This window comes from Cynocephalus volans, chromosome 10, assembly GCF_027409185.1.
Source record: "Cynocephalus volans isolate mCynVol1 chromosome 10, mCynVol1.pri, whole genome shotgun sequence".
Taxonomy (NCBI): Eukaryota; Metazoa; Chordata; class Mammalia; order Dermoptera; family Cynocephalidae; genus Cynocephalus; species Cynocephalus volans.
The window spans coordinates 119,469,468-119,483,908 of NC_084469.1; the positions used below are offsets into that span (position 1 = coordinate 119,469,468).

At 45.3% G+C, this 14,441-nt stretch overlaps 1 protein-coding gene across 1 annotated transcript in view; it reads right to left on the minus strand.

Moving 5' to 3' along the window:
• PLCG2 (phospholipase C gamma 2) overlaps nt 1-14,441 on the minus strand; it is a 139,945-nt gene that overhangs the window by 69,215 nt on the left and 56,289 nt on the right. The window contains exons 4-7 of the mRNA XM_063111124.1: nt 13,292-13,385; nt 12,486-12,533; nt 6,575-6,659; nt 4,880-4,963 (exon numbers count right to left, since the gene is read on the minus strand). Coding sequence (XP_062967194.1) covers nt 4,880-4,963; nt 6,575-6,659; nt 12,486-12,533; nt 13,292-13,385 — 311 coding nt within the window. The remainder of the gene's footprint in view (nt 1-4,879; nt 4,964-6,574; nt 6,660-12,485; nt 12,534-13,291; nt 13,386-14,441) is intronic.

Below are 14,441 nucleotides of genomic sequence, written 5' to 3' on the forward strand. Positions count from 1 at the left end.
CCAAGCACAGACACCTCCCAGAGCCAGAGCAGACCCTGGCTTATCCTCTTCTTGGCCTGCAGCCTCCCCCCAGGACACCCCATGTGCTGAACCAACTGCAAGCTGGTTGGCAAAGGCACCTGGGACCCTGCTTGCAGAAATCAGCCCCTGGATGCAGAGCAGGACGGGGACCGCAAGGAACAGCTAAGAGCCAAGAGGCAAATAGTACTGCCCAGTGCTCACCACTGAGGGAGCCCAAGGGGCTTCACACCCAGGTATCTCAAAATTCAAAGTCCCAGCTGCCTGGAAATATATTAGAATATTGGAAGAATGCAATGGAGTACCCTTGCACAGGGAATAGAAGAGAGGAGTCGAGATGACTCCAGGGCTCATCCAACAGGGTTGTCAGTTACACTGTCCACTGCAACGGGACCAAAGCATGGGGTAGGGAGGGGGCAGGAGGGGGCTAAGAGGCCTCTTGTGGACGCTCTAGTGCGAGATGCCAACCAGATATGCAATTAATTGCAGAGGGCAAGTTGGCAGGGAGATAGGAGATAAATGACTAAAAGAACAGATAAACTGGTTTTCTCTGACAGTTAAAAGGCTACAGGGAAATGTCACCTTTGAGTCGGACCCCAGGAGAAGAGGAAGTCACCAGCTGGACAAGGGAAGGGGACATGCCAAAGGGAGGAGATCACAGAAGCAAGGGCCCAGGGACACCGAGGTCCCCCTGAGGTCAGGGAATTGACTTTTTGCACGTGGCTGGAGGCAAGCACTTCCTTGGAGAGCTGTAACTCACACTCACTGGCAATTAGCAAACTGTAGGAACCATTTGGTCTGAGGAGGCCAAGGTTAAAATCACAGAGATAGAAAAGCTAACTGGAGAGTCTCTAACTTCTGCACCATGGACTCTCCTCTGCCCTGACTGCTACGGACTACAATGATCTACACCCTTCCCTGAGAACCTCTGCCAAAATATCATTACAGAATATTAATCACCCACTCCCCACATGCCCATACCCACATAAGCTGGAGTAATAGCCATTAAACTTTTTCCTGAATGAAGAATTACAGGTACAACCACAGGTAGGTTTGGAAGCTCTTTAATTTTCTTTTGATTTGTTAGCATTTTCTACTTTTATGCAATGAGTGCTCTAACCATGAGGGACTGCACAGGTTTGATGAGGAGGCAGCAGGGTAGCGGTAACGAAGCTGGTATGAAATGAAAATATTTACAGATGAAGTGATATAATGTCTGAGGTTTGCTTCAAAATCATGAGGGAAGAGGAAAGTCAGTGAGAACATAAATTAACTGAGACGGCCACAGCTTGACCACTGCTGAAGCTGGCTGACGGATACACCAGGGTTTGTTATGCTATCCGCTCTATCTGTATATACTCATGTTTGAGTTTTCCCTTAATACAAAAGTTTTAAAAATTAAGAAGTATCAGCGGCTGGGCATCAAAGTTGGGCAGGAGATCTGAAATCCCAGCTCTTCAGCTTATTAGTGGCATAACCTCCAGCAAGTAACCTGAGCCTCAGTTTCTTCATCCATAAAATGGGAATAATAATAGTACCTCTTTCACAGTGCTCTCAGGAGAATTCAATGTGTGCAAAACACCTAGCACAATGCCTAGCATATAGTCCACCTAAGGAAATGTTAGCTATTATCTGCATTAACAGATACGGTGGTTATAGTCTCATTGGAGGTAAAGCCCTTCACCGGGGGGGACCCACATGAAATTAAATGTCTTCTCTTCTTGTTGCTGCCAAACGTTTGGAAACATTGAGGCTTGAGAGCTGCAGCATAGGCAGGTGGTTAGACACAAGGAGGAACTGGCAACATCAAGTTAGAAACCATTTAGCTACTGATAAGTATAACCCACTCCCTAGATTTATGTCTGGGGCTCATGAATCATCATACACAGCTTCCAGCCTCCCCAGGAAGCCTGAGAAATCCCCCCAGATCACAAGGCTAACACTTTTCTCTGCCCTGTGCTTCTAGCCAGGAGCTCAGGAAGTAAACACTCTGCTAACAGGTTAGGGGTGGGGCATTTACCTACAGAAGAGCAGGGAGCTTTCTCAAGCTGGCCAGAAACTATTTATATAGGTTGGGGCTTTGTTATTCAAATTCTGAGTCACAGAATTTAAAAATGCAGGGGCCAAACTGGAAAGTTATATTCTCAAATGGAGGAGATTGTAGTTGCCAACTCCAAACTTCTTCGGGGCAGGGTAGGCAAAATAAATCAGTAGAGAGAGCTGGGTGGGGCTGGAGCGTACAAGAGATCCTTTCTACCCAGACATCGCCAAGGGGAACCCATTTATAGCCAGATCTCAAATTTTTTTAAAGAGAAGCCAAATAACTGAATCTTAATACACAATATCCCAAGTTTTTAATGTAGGCAATTAATCTGGGGAGTTTGGGATTTTTTTTTTTGTGGCAGCTGGACAGTAGAGGGATCGGCCTCGGGACCTTGGTGGTGTTAGCAGCAGCACACTCTAACCAACTGAGCAACCGGCCAGCCCCAAGGCAATTAAAAAATTTTTGAACCATTGAACAAGTCAAGTACAACCAGCACAGGATCAATGTGGCATTCCAGCCACCAGGGGGCAACCTGTGGCATGATTTAATTTTTCCCATGCAAAGTTCCGCATTGGGCAACCTATGGTACCCCAGGGGCTTCAGGGGTTCTGCAAAACTCTGGTTCTAAGGTCTGTCTTTCCTTCTCACACACACAAACACATGCACCTTAAAAAGACATGCACTGTGATAAAAAGTACAGGTGAAAATACATCTTATGTGGAATTTTACCATAGTGGAGACCATCAATGGGTTAACCTGTGCTGGCAGGTGAAGAAGCTTTTGTGCAAACCTTACTCTCGAGCTTTGCCTGCCATCTGTCTGATGGGACAGCACCCTGAAATTTCAAGTCAAACTATTATAAAACTTGTTACTGCAACTACTTATCTTGAGTGAATCAAGCTTTTTCTCAATCCTGGTCAACTGCATAGACAGCATTCATCATTCTGGATTTCATATGTACAATGTCATCAAAACGTTTTCATTGTTCTCAAGGACTGACTACACGAAATACATAAAAATTAGATTTCAATCTAAAACAATTATTTTGATCAGCTTTTATAAAGCACGGTTTTTTGTTAAGATTTCATATTTAAAGGGGGGACTAAACAATTTTAAAAGTTTTACAACCATTGATCTAATTTAATACCTTCATTTTGTAGAGAAGGCAGAAAGAGGGGAAAAGAGGGCTTCCTCCAACATAACTTGGTCGGTTAGAAGTCAAGTTGGGGCTAGAATCCAGTTCTACCAACGCCCAAGCCCACAATCTTTCTGCTCTATTTGACAAACCAAGAACTAATGACAGTATTCGTGAAAAAGTGAACAAACTTAAATTGAGCTTTTTACTCTATAAAATGTGTTTTCCCCACAATCGAGGCAGATAGAAAATGCTTTTCCCATTTCTCTCCCTCAGATACATCCAAAGTCCCATGGTCAGTGGTCACCCATCAAGCGGCCTCACCCTGTGGCCAGCCTGCAGCCCCACATGCAGAAGACAATTAACAATGGTCTTCCAGTAACATTCACGCTCTTCACTTAAAAAGGCCTGTACTCAATACTCCCTCCCAATCTCTCGTTCAGTCCTTCCCAGCACGCAGTGGAGCAGGCAACACCACCCCTATTGCACAGATGAGAAGACTGAGGCTAGGAGTGGTCAGTGGCTTGTCCAAGATCACACGAGTTGGAGAAACCAGATCCATCTGGCTCCAAGTCCCACAGACTAGCTGCTCCCTCACAGCTCTTCCTGGGAACCCCTTTGCAGTCTGCAGCTCCTCTCCACACTGAAGAGTGTGTGCCACCCACCAGGCACTGTGCTTGGTGCCTTGCACAGAATGGCCATGTTTTCAAACTCTAAGCTTAATGGGACTTTCTTTATTGCAGAAATAATAGGCTACTTGGAACAAGTCAGAGAAACCTGAGACTACAAAGGAAAAGTTAATGATCTCTCCTGCCCATCTTCCCAACCCCCTCCATCAAGCACACACCCAAAATCAACACTAAATGTGAGGTGTGTATTCTTCCACCCTTTCTCCTTGCTCACAAAAACACAGGCAATCATATACAGGAGGATTATTGTATTCTATGTTTCTTAACAAAAATCAGACCTAGCTTCCCGTGTGAATGTGCTACTGGCTTTCCTCATGAGATATCATGAACCACCTTCTTGATCAACAGAAATAGAACTGATTCATGCTTCCTAAACAGCTGCCTAATGTTGCATAGTACAGACAGACCATAATTTATCCAGAGGCATTCAGATGGTTCCCAGGTATTTTACCAGCATAAATAATGCTGCAATAAACTATGTGGTAATACAGTCTTAGGTCCCAGTGCTTTCATTTCTGTAAAACAAAATCCCCAAAATGCTACTCTCAGGTCAAAATGTATGTGCATCTTAATTTTAAAATAGTTTATTATTTTAATTTTTAAAAATCCTCATAAAAAATATACAGAAAAGTATAAAAAGAAGAAACACATACATAATCCCTAATCTAAAGATGTCTACTATAAATAATTTGCTAAATTTCCTTCCAGAATGAGATAGTACAGCAGAGTTAGTTGTACCTATGGCCTTGTGCCCTCCCACCAGGAGGGTGTGCAAACACCGCTTCCCTGCGTTTTCCCCACAGCTCTAACACAGCTAAACATTTTTGCCAATCTAATAGATGAAAACGACGTACTACTGTCATTCCCCATTTTATATTTCCTTGACTAAAAAAGAGATTAAACATTTCTCGTGGGTTCCTTAGAATGTGCCAGACTGTGAAATACGTAGAAAACAGAAACATGATTTGATTATTTGTTCAAGAATCATCTTACCAATTTTTGCTGTTCAAACATAAGTTTTTTGTAGAAGAGATGGAACTGTTCAAAGCTGAGTTCATCTTTCTGTGCACCTATTTCCTGTAAATATATAAAAAAAAAAAAAAGTGACCACATGATTTTTGATGTCCACCATAAGACCAGCTCCACCCTGTTTACAGGAATAGATGGCTTTTCTATAACATTGGCTAAAATCAAATTCACACTCCTCTGAACCAAAACATCTACAAGTTTCTTAATTCACCTGCCTAGGAGAACAAACTCACAGTGTCCCCCACCAAGTTTGAGCCTCTCTTGAACCCCAGAAGTTAAGAGTCTTAGCCAGGTTTACAAGAGCCCTAATGCATAACTCATTTTTGAGCAGAAGATGATTTCTTTAGACTTCTAAATCCAGACATATTAATCGGGTATGTACGTATAGGTCATTTTTTTGAAGCATTAAAAGAAAATAAAACCTGACCAAGGCTTTGGAGTCAGACAGATCTCAGCTCCAATCAATTGCTTTTTGGCTTTGGGCAATTTACCTGACTCTTTAAGACCCTCAGTTTCTTCATCTGTAAAATGAGAGAACCACCACTACCCTACTAGGGTTTCTCTGAAATCAAACAAGATAATATCTACAAAATGCCTGGTTCAGTAAATGCTTGATAAAGAATAAAATTCTGATTATGTAGTGGTCAATAGTAAATGCTTCTCTCATATTTTTCTTCTTTTTAAATCCATCCTTCTGTTTTTCCATTTTTGAATTAGTGTGGAATGTTGGGGGCAGGTCAAAGGATGGCTTGATAAGTAATAAGATAGGTTAACTCTTCTGGGAGCTCATTAGTACAAAAACGAATTAGATTTTTCAGCTGAGGAATCCTGTGAATGGGGCTGACACTGACATGGCCATTTGAGTCCTCCGACTGGGGCTACTGGAATGGAGTGTTGCTCGTTTCTGAGGAAGAGTCAGTATCTCTCTGTGGGTAAAAAAAGGTGTCCACTCAACATCTCCATCCTTGCACCATTTGGAAAAGCCCCACCTGCAACACTGCCTCCGATTATTCATGGAGTGGCTTTACTGCCTCGCTCTGCCAACAGCTTGATTACACAACAACATCAGCAAGTTAAATGATGCATGGAAGGACAGATGGTTGGAAGGATGGACGGTTGGAGAAGGAGAAGAAAAGAATAACCAACTTTTACAACTACGCAACCAGGACTTGCGTACAGAATATCACAACCCTGGCCACCTACGTAAGGAATTTTTCATAATATTCTCCAAAAGACACATGTGTTCATGTTTCTAGAAAGAAAATCGGCTGCAGGATGGTCAGGGAAACAGGGAAGGCTCAACTGGTGGAAATCAGAGCTGAGTTGAGACATTCCAAGTCAGCTCAGTAAACATGGTCTTCATGGATTACATCCTCTGCTAGGACTGGGAACACGATCCTAAAATACTTACACGATCCCTCCATCTGGACAAAGACATATGCACTCTGCAGGCAAAGGACTTTCCTGTGCACCATTCCATGGAGCTCAGAGGCACATAATGGCTTCATGTGAGAGGCACCCAGCTGAGCAAGGCTGGTCTCCACCCTTTGGGGATGGCCACGGATGTGCATCACATAGCAGATTCACAGTGTAGGTGATGCCCCCAGTGAGGAGGTAGCCTGAGTTCATAAAATTCCCAGGCCGAGCTATGAAACTTACCAGAAACTTATCTCTGAGGAACTTGGCACTGCTCACTTTGAAGTTGACCAGGGGCAGTATGGTCTTCAACTCTCGGAAGCTGATGCTGCAAAAGAGGGAACCCCAGTTCTGTCGACCTCGAGGGTTTTAACCAGTGGAGGGTCTAGCTAGTCCTATCAGCTCCCCCTTTGAGAGTCCCCCATGAGAAAACCCAGCCAGAAGTTGTTTATTGAGCACTAACTAGGAACAAGACACTCTGGGTTCAAGGTGGGGGTGTCACCCAGCTGAGCAAGGCCGGTCTCCACCCTTTGGGGATGGCCATGGATGTGAATCACATGGCAGATTCACAGTGTAGGTGATGCCCCCAATGAGGAGGGCTGGTCTCCACCCTTCAGAAATAGCCACAAAAGCAGATCACAGGTCACATGGGAGATTCAGTGTGGGCAGAACATGTGTCTGATAACCAGGTAACCTCAGATAGAAAATGCCACAGGGGTTCAAGGAGAGGTCACTGAAGGCCAGAGAGGGGAAGGGGAAAGAAGCAGAGTGCATCTGAGTGCCTACTATGTGCCAGGTTGCCCTGGGTGTCATCCAGGTGATAATGTTACCTAACCCTTCACCAAATTCCACCCTCTACTAAGTACAAATTATTGATCCCCAGGGTTCAGGACAAGCAGGGGGTGTTCCACAGGGGTTTGCGCTCAGGGTCAGAGCTGCGCAGCAGCAGAGCCTGGATCTGAATCCAATTCCAAAACATGTCATCGTAGACCAGAATGATTGGTCACAGAAATCTTCATGAGTGTGTCTCTCTTAAGCTAGGTGGTGAGATTCAGCTGAAGAGGAAAGAAAGGGAGAGCACACCCCAGGCCAAAGGGACAACAGTGTGATAAAAACGAGAGTGACAACAGCTGGAACGTAAGCAGTGCTTACTTGGTGCCCGGCCTCATTCTAGGGGCTTTATGTGCATATTAACTCATTTAACGCGTAAACAGCTTTGTAAGGTCAATACCATCATCATCTCCATCTCCCAGGTAAGGAAATTGAGGCTCCGAGAGGTTTGGAGTCTTGTCTGTGCTGGATTTAGATGGCAGCCCCATCTGCCCACAACGATCATACCTGACAACTCCTGGGGAGGAGAGGTGGGATTGGGTGGTGGGTGGGTCCGAGCATGAGACCCCACTCCCGCACGTGAGCCCCCTTCCTCATCCCGCCTTGGGCGCATGGACACTGGGATGCACTGCTGGATGCAACAGGCTCATTTCCCATAGACTGGAGGAAAAGCCAGCAGCCCCAGCTTCATGCCCCTCCAGGACTTGTCATCAGATAGAGAGGGTGCCTTGCCCAAGGTCACATCCTCTTCCGGGGTGGCTAGCATCCAGTGGCTGGTCCATGCACGGAAACGAAGACCTGGTCCTCTGATCTCAATACAGGACAGCTCCCCAAGAGGTGGGTGAGGCCATGGCTTGTGACTCCCCTGCTGCCTGCTCCTGTACCTCCACTCTCCACAGGTGCGGACCCCCAAGCACTCCCCAGTAAGCCTCCTATACACAAACCTACACCTCAGATCATGTTTCCTGGGGGCTCAACCTGGACAGTGGGTTAGGAGCCAAGGTAATCCCTTCGGGAAAGGATGGCAAGAACGATTCCCCTCAGTGGACCACCAGCGGCCCCTCCCTCTGTCATGGGTCTGTCACTAGACAAACACAGCGTGCTTCCCTTTCCAGTCTGCCCAGTCCCAGGATCCTTGCACACGGCACCCCAGGCAGCCATTACCAAACAATCGAGGTTGGCAGCCCCATGAAACTTACCTGCCACCCTGAACACCTCCACCACCCCCAGCTTTTTTATAACCATAGTGACAGTAATAAACATTTACTGAGCATTTACTGTAAGCCAGGCACTATCCAAGCACTTTTCACATACTAACTCACTGAATCCTCACACCAATTATAGATGAGGAAACTGAGGTACAGAGAAATGAAATCATTTACCCCAATTCACACAACCAGTAAGTGTTAGAGCTGAGATTCAAACCTCAGCACTGCCCAAGAGAGCTTTCTATGATGATGGAAATGTTCTGTATCTGTGCTGTCTGATGTGATAGCCACTAGCCACCTGTGGCTACTGAGCACCTGAAATGTGGCTAGTGCGACTGAGAAACTTCGTTTTCTATTTTATTTTATGTTAATTTAGTTTAGTCACATGTGGTTAGTGGCTCCCATACTGGACAATGCAGCTCTAGAGTTCTGCTTCTCTAAGTCGTTCCTGAGCCAGCAGCATCTACATGTTAAAATGCAAATTTGGGGGCTCCACCCCAGACCTACTAAACCAGAATCTGTGGAGATGAAGCCCTGCACCATCCATTTGAACAAGCCCTCCCGGGGATTCTGATGCATGCTCAAATTTGAAAATTGCCCACCAGAGAGCCCTAGTTCTACACCTTGGCTTCACAGTAGAATATTTTTAAAAAATTTTCCAATGCCCAAGACAATGCCCAGGACAACAGAATCAGAATCTCCACAGGTGGGGCTGCGCACAGGTGTGGCGACTCTAATGTGCTAGAGCTTCGACTCTCAACCACATGAAGCCTGTCTGCATTCGTGCTGAAGAGATGGGACCATACACCTACCTCCCACCTGCAGCACCCCCCTTCCCACCGCCTCTGCCAGCACTGGAGGAGAAAGGGAGGGGCACATTCTGTTTATGCAAATTCAATGTCATATGCTGCGGAGTTAAGGGCAGAGGAGGAAAAGAAAATAAGCATGGGTGAGGACGTGTAGAAAACGGAAACAAAGGACATTGCTGTGGCAGCAGACAGTGGTGCAGCGGCTGTGGAAAGCAGTACAGCAGTTCCTCAAAAAAGTGAACAGAATTACCATCCAATCCAGCAATTTCACTTCTGGGTGTGTACACAAAAGAAGCAAAAGCAGAGACTCGAACACGTATTTAGGTTCATAGCAGCAACAGCCAAAAGGAGGAAGGAACCAAAGTGTCCCTCGAGGGACGAACAGATTAGCAAAATGTGGTCCATCCATACAATGGAATATTATTCAGCCTTAAAAAGGAAGGAAATTCTAACACATGCTACAACATGGATGAACCTTGAAGACATTACACTAAAGGAAATAAGCCAGATACAAAACAACGAATATCATATTCCGCTTTTATGAGGTACCTAGAATAATCAAATCATACCTAGAATAATCAAATTCATAGAGATGGAGAGCAGAATAGTGATTTCCAGGGGTTGGGTGTAGGGAGAGTGGGGAGTTGTTATTTAATGGGTCCAGAGTCTCAGTTTGGGATGATGAAGTTGCACAGGTGGACTGCCCAACAATGTGAATGTACTTAATCCCACAGAACTGCATGCCTAAAAATGGTTAAAATGGTAAATGCTATGTTATATATATTTAACCTCAATAAAATGAAGTTAAACATTTGTTTTTAATTTTTTAAATCACAGGGTGATTGGTCAAGGTGGGGAAGGAAAGATTTTTGCATTTCTCCAGTTTTCAATAGCATCATTTTTTAAAAAAGGAAAAGCAACACCAAGTAGCAATAGTGACAGAGAGCCTACAAACCCTGGTGCCATCCCTGACAAGCTGGGTTGCTTTAAACAAGTTGCTTAACTTCTCTGGGCCTCAGTGTCCTCAAGTATAAAATGGGTCCAAGAAGAGCTATGTCACCAGTTGCCAAGAGCATTCTGTGAGTACGTAAAGAGCTTAGCACATGGCAGTGACAAGGCACATTCTCAACAAATGCCAGCTGCCACTTTGTCGCTGGAGGAGTTGAAAAGTGAAACAGGGCCTCGGGCCAAGCAAAACACCCATGATTTGAGCAGGGCGAGAGCGGGGCCTGCCTCCTCCACCTTCGCTCTTTCCTTTGCTTCTGTCGCGCCTTTGTTTCCCTCCAGGAAATGCCATTAGTCGTGGGCAACAGGAAAGGGAGGGGAGCTGGCAGGAGAGAAGTGAGTTGCTCTTTCATGGGCACCTTGTCAGAGTTCCTTTAGAAGAACTCCCTGCAGGCCTCACAGAGCCACAGAAAGGTGGGATTTTCCATGTGATGACAGAGCGGCCAGCCCTGCCCACAGTAGTGGGGAGGGGGAAAGGGACAGGAGCATGTGGCTGGGGACTAAGTCCCGAAACAGGACTTCCTCCCTGCTCAAGGCTCCGAACCAGGCAGGGGAAGATGCAGGACCTGCAAGAATCCATCGAGAGCAAGAGGGCAGGGGGGAGGCTTCCATTTCTCAACCCCCTATGATAGAGCAGCAGCCTTCAGAGCCAGGTCAACAGCCCCACTCCACCACCACCGTGGGGACCGGGGTGCCCGGGATGATTCCCCTGTCATCCCTACGCCAAACTCAACAAGGAGTCACCACAAGCCCCAGAGAAAGAAAACACCCACCAGAGGCACCACCTCCAAGGCTGAAAGAGACCGGTGTATACAAAATTCTCCAACCCAGGGACCTCATCTGATCCACCTCAGTGGCCCAGTGTGTGGGACCAGAGGGAACGATGGATGAGAGAAGATGAGAGGAGAGGAGGGAAAGAAGGCTGGTGGAAAGGAAAATGCGGACAGAGCCACTGGTTGACCTAACGCTACCAGACTAGTAAGCACTTCATGGTTAATAGTTCCAAATTCTCCTGTGGGGCATCCCTGCAAGAGAGCGTGCAAACATGACCATTCTGAAATCAACAAGTGACAGAAGACACTGACCAGACACAATGTCACCTTAAAGATGGAAAGACTTTTAAGAACAAAATGGGAGTGTTGGGAGAGTTGAGTTATTGCCTCCCATATGATACTGATGTGTCTAAACCAACAATGGATCAAAGGGGAAAAATTTTAAAGAAAAATGGTCTCATGTGAGGCTAAAATGAGACAGTGATTGCAATGTGCCTGACGTAAATTCTCAGTGCCCAATAAATGATAGATTTTATCATTACATTATTAATAAGAACTGGTTCACAACCTCAAAAAAATGGATAAAAGGATGTTCAACCTCACCCATAAAGAAATGCAAATTTAAGCCAAAACACTCTTGCTGCCTTTCATCCATCCCATTAACAAAGGTCAATGTCTGATGACACAGAGGGTAGGGAATGGTGCTCTCCTGCACCACTGGTAGAAATACAAACTGCCGCCAGCTCTGGCTATCAAACTATTAGACTGGCAAACGCTTTGCTGCTGGTTTTCCACTTCTAAGAATTTATCCCACTCATACCCACCCCACACAAGGCTCCAAAAAAATAGACTCAAAGGTTTTTATAGCAGCATTAGTCACAATAAAGGATCGGGAACAACTCTACTTCCATCAATAAGGAAACAATTTCTGAAATTACACTGTATTCATCTAAGGAAAAACCAAAACCACATGCTTGGTTTTTTTTTTAAAAAAAAAAAAAAAGGTCTGGCATAGAGCTTTGTCTGTGCTGGTGGGGGACCTCTCCAAGAGGTGCTGTTAAGTGAAAAAGTCAAGTTAACTGAATTACATGTTATTGTATCACCCGCCTCATCTCTGCACAGCCCTTGGAACCAAGACTATTTAACTCAGTTCTCTTCATTACAGTCAATCTCTTTCCTACCACAAGGGCAGGCAGGCGCCAAAGTGATCATGTTACTGCTGTATTCCCAGGACATAGAAGGTGCTCCAATATTTGTGACGAGGTCTAAATCCCCCGTGGCAAAGACGTCATCTCTGCAGCTGGACTGGAATTTTCCACTGGAATGGAGGCCCCACCGAGTCAGAGACTTATGATTGTTGACCCCCAGCATCTTACATGGCATCTGGCACTTTGTAGGTCAAATCTGACCTCATGAGGACCTTGCCCACCACAAAATATGCTGCAACCCCCAGAGCATTTAAAGAACAAATGAAAATCACAGACCAAAATGATCAGTAGAAAACTGCAAAAATGCAAACAAATCTTACCTGTTTCTTCTGGTTTGATCCACAGAATAAATCTGCTTCCTCAGCCAACTAGAAAGATATTTTGGGTGAGAGAGAGAGAGTTAGAAAACAGTACAAGTCTAAGTGACTTCTATGGGATGACGACAAAGGAAACTAGAGTGAAAAGGAAGGAATTTCCAACTTTCTACTGAGGGCAGCTCAGGAAGCAGTTTTCTCCTTGTTGAAGAGCCCTATCTGAGCCCAGAGGGCCCCTTCAACTTGAAAAGGCTGGATTTCTTTAAGTTGACCAATTCCCTCTGATGAGAGCCATTAATCCCCAAAAAGCTGGTAAGAAAAATGATGCATCATGGAGGAGTTTTGTTTACTGGGGGGAAAATAACACACCCCAATCTCATCCAGACACCCATGACATTGAAGAAACAGTCCTGAGAAGGCCCTCACCAACCCATGAGGGAATGAATGGTGGAAAATTCCAGACCTTGGGTCTGACTGTCCTATGTTCAGTCTATGTAATCCCTTATTAAATCCTTTAAGAAGGATGTGCTCCTCTTTCCCTGACACCCAGCACCAATGGATGTTTCTATTTCAACTCCAAGGTACTGGTCACCCCATATGCCCAGGCTAAAGACCTGCACAGAGAGAGGCTCTCATTTGAAATACTGGAGAGTACACAGCCACTATTGGGCACCCACTGCATACAAGACACTCAATGAGCCTCAAAGATGCAGCATCCCATTTTTCTCTCCTTTAGCCCGTGTTGGCAAAAAGCAGCAGAATGAACAAATGAATGAACAACCACAGAGATAAAAAAGGCGGAAGCCAAGTACCTCTCAATAATGGTAGGCGTGGACGCATTCATTGCTTCTTGGTGTAAGATTTTCAAGCCAGAGAGCCATTTAACTGCATCCTCTTTAGAGTCAGCTGGAAAGGTAAATGGGAAGAGAAATGCTGTGTTAATTCCTGGGATGACCTCTGCTCAGAGACCTCTGCCCCATACAGACGATGGGGATGGGAGAAGCCTGTGTTGCCCTTCTAGTTTTGCAGGAGGCACCCAAGAAAGCAATGCCTTCACACCTGCAAGGTTCTGAGACCTGCTTTTTGTCTGCAATCAGCACATTCCTGATGAGCTTTCTACAACAGGGGTGACAAGCGGTTATTTCCTGTGCCAAATCGAATCAGCTACGAGTGGTGGTGGCAGTGGTCACTATCACTAGCCTCATTACTGCCTAGCAGCTAAAATAGCTTGAGTGCTCACTGTATGCTAGACACTGTTGTAAGTGCTTTTCCTATATTTATCTAATCCTGAAAAACAACCCCATTCGGGAAGTATATTACCATCCCCATTTAACTAAGGTGGAGAAACCTAGTCTAGGACAGGTTCAGCGATGTGTCCAAAGCCACACAGCCCATAACTGGCTATTATGGACTGAATGTTTGTGTCTCACCAGAATTCACATGTTGAAGCCATAACCCCCAGAACAATGGTTTTAGGAAGTGGGGCCTTTGGGACGGGTTAGGTTCAGATGAGGTCATCAGGGTGGGGCCCCCATGAAGGGATTAGTGCCCTTCTAAAGAAGAGGAAGATCGGAAAATGTGGTACATCTACACAATGGAATACTACTCAGCTATAAAAATGAATGAAATACTCCCACTTGCAACAACATGGATGGACCTCGAGAGAATTATATTAAGTGAAACAAGTCAGGCACAGAAAGAGAAATACCACATGTTCTCACTTATTGGTGGGAGCTAAAAATTAATATATAAATTCACACACACACACACACACAAAACTGGGGGGGGGGGAGAAGATATAACAACCACAATTACTTGAAGTTGATACGACAAGCAAACAGAAAGGACATTGTTGGGGGGGAGGGGGAGGGAGAAGGGAGGGAGGTTTTGGTGATGGGGAGCAATAATCAGCCACAATGTATATCAACAAAATAAAATTTAAAAAAAAAAAAAAGAAGAGGA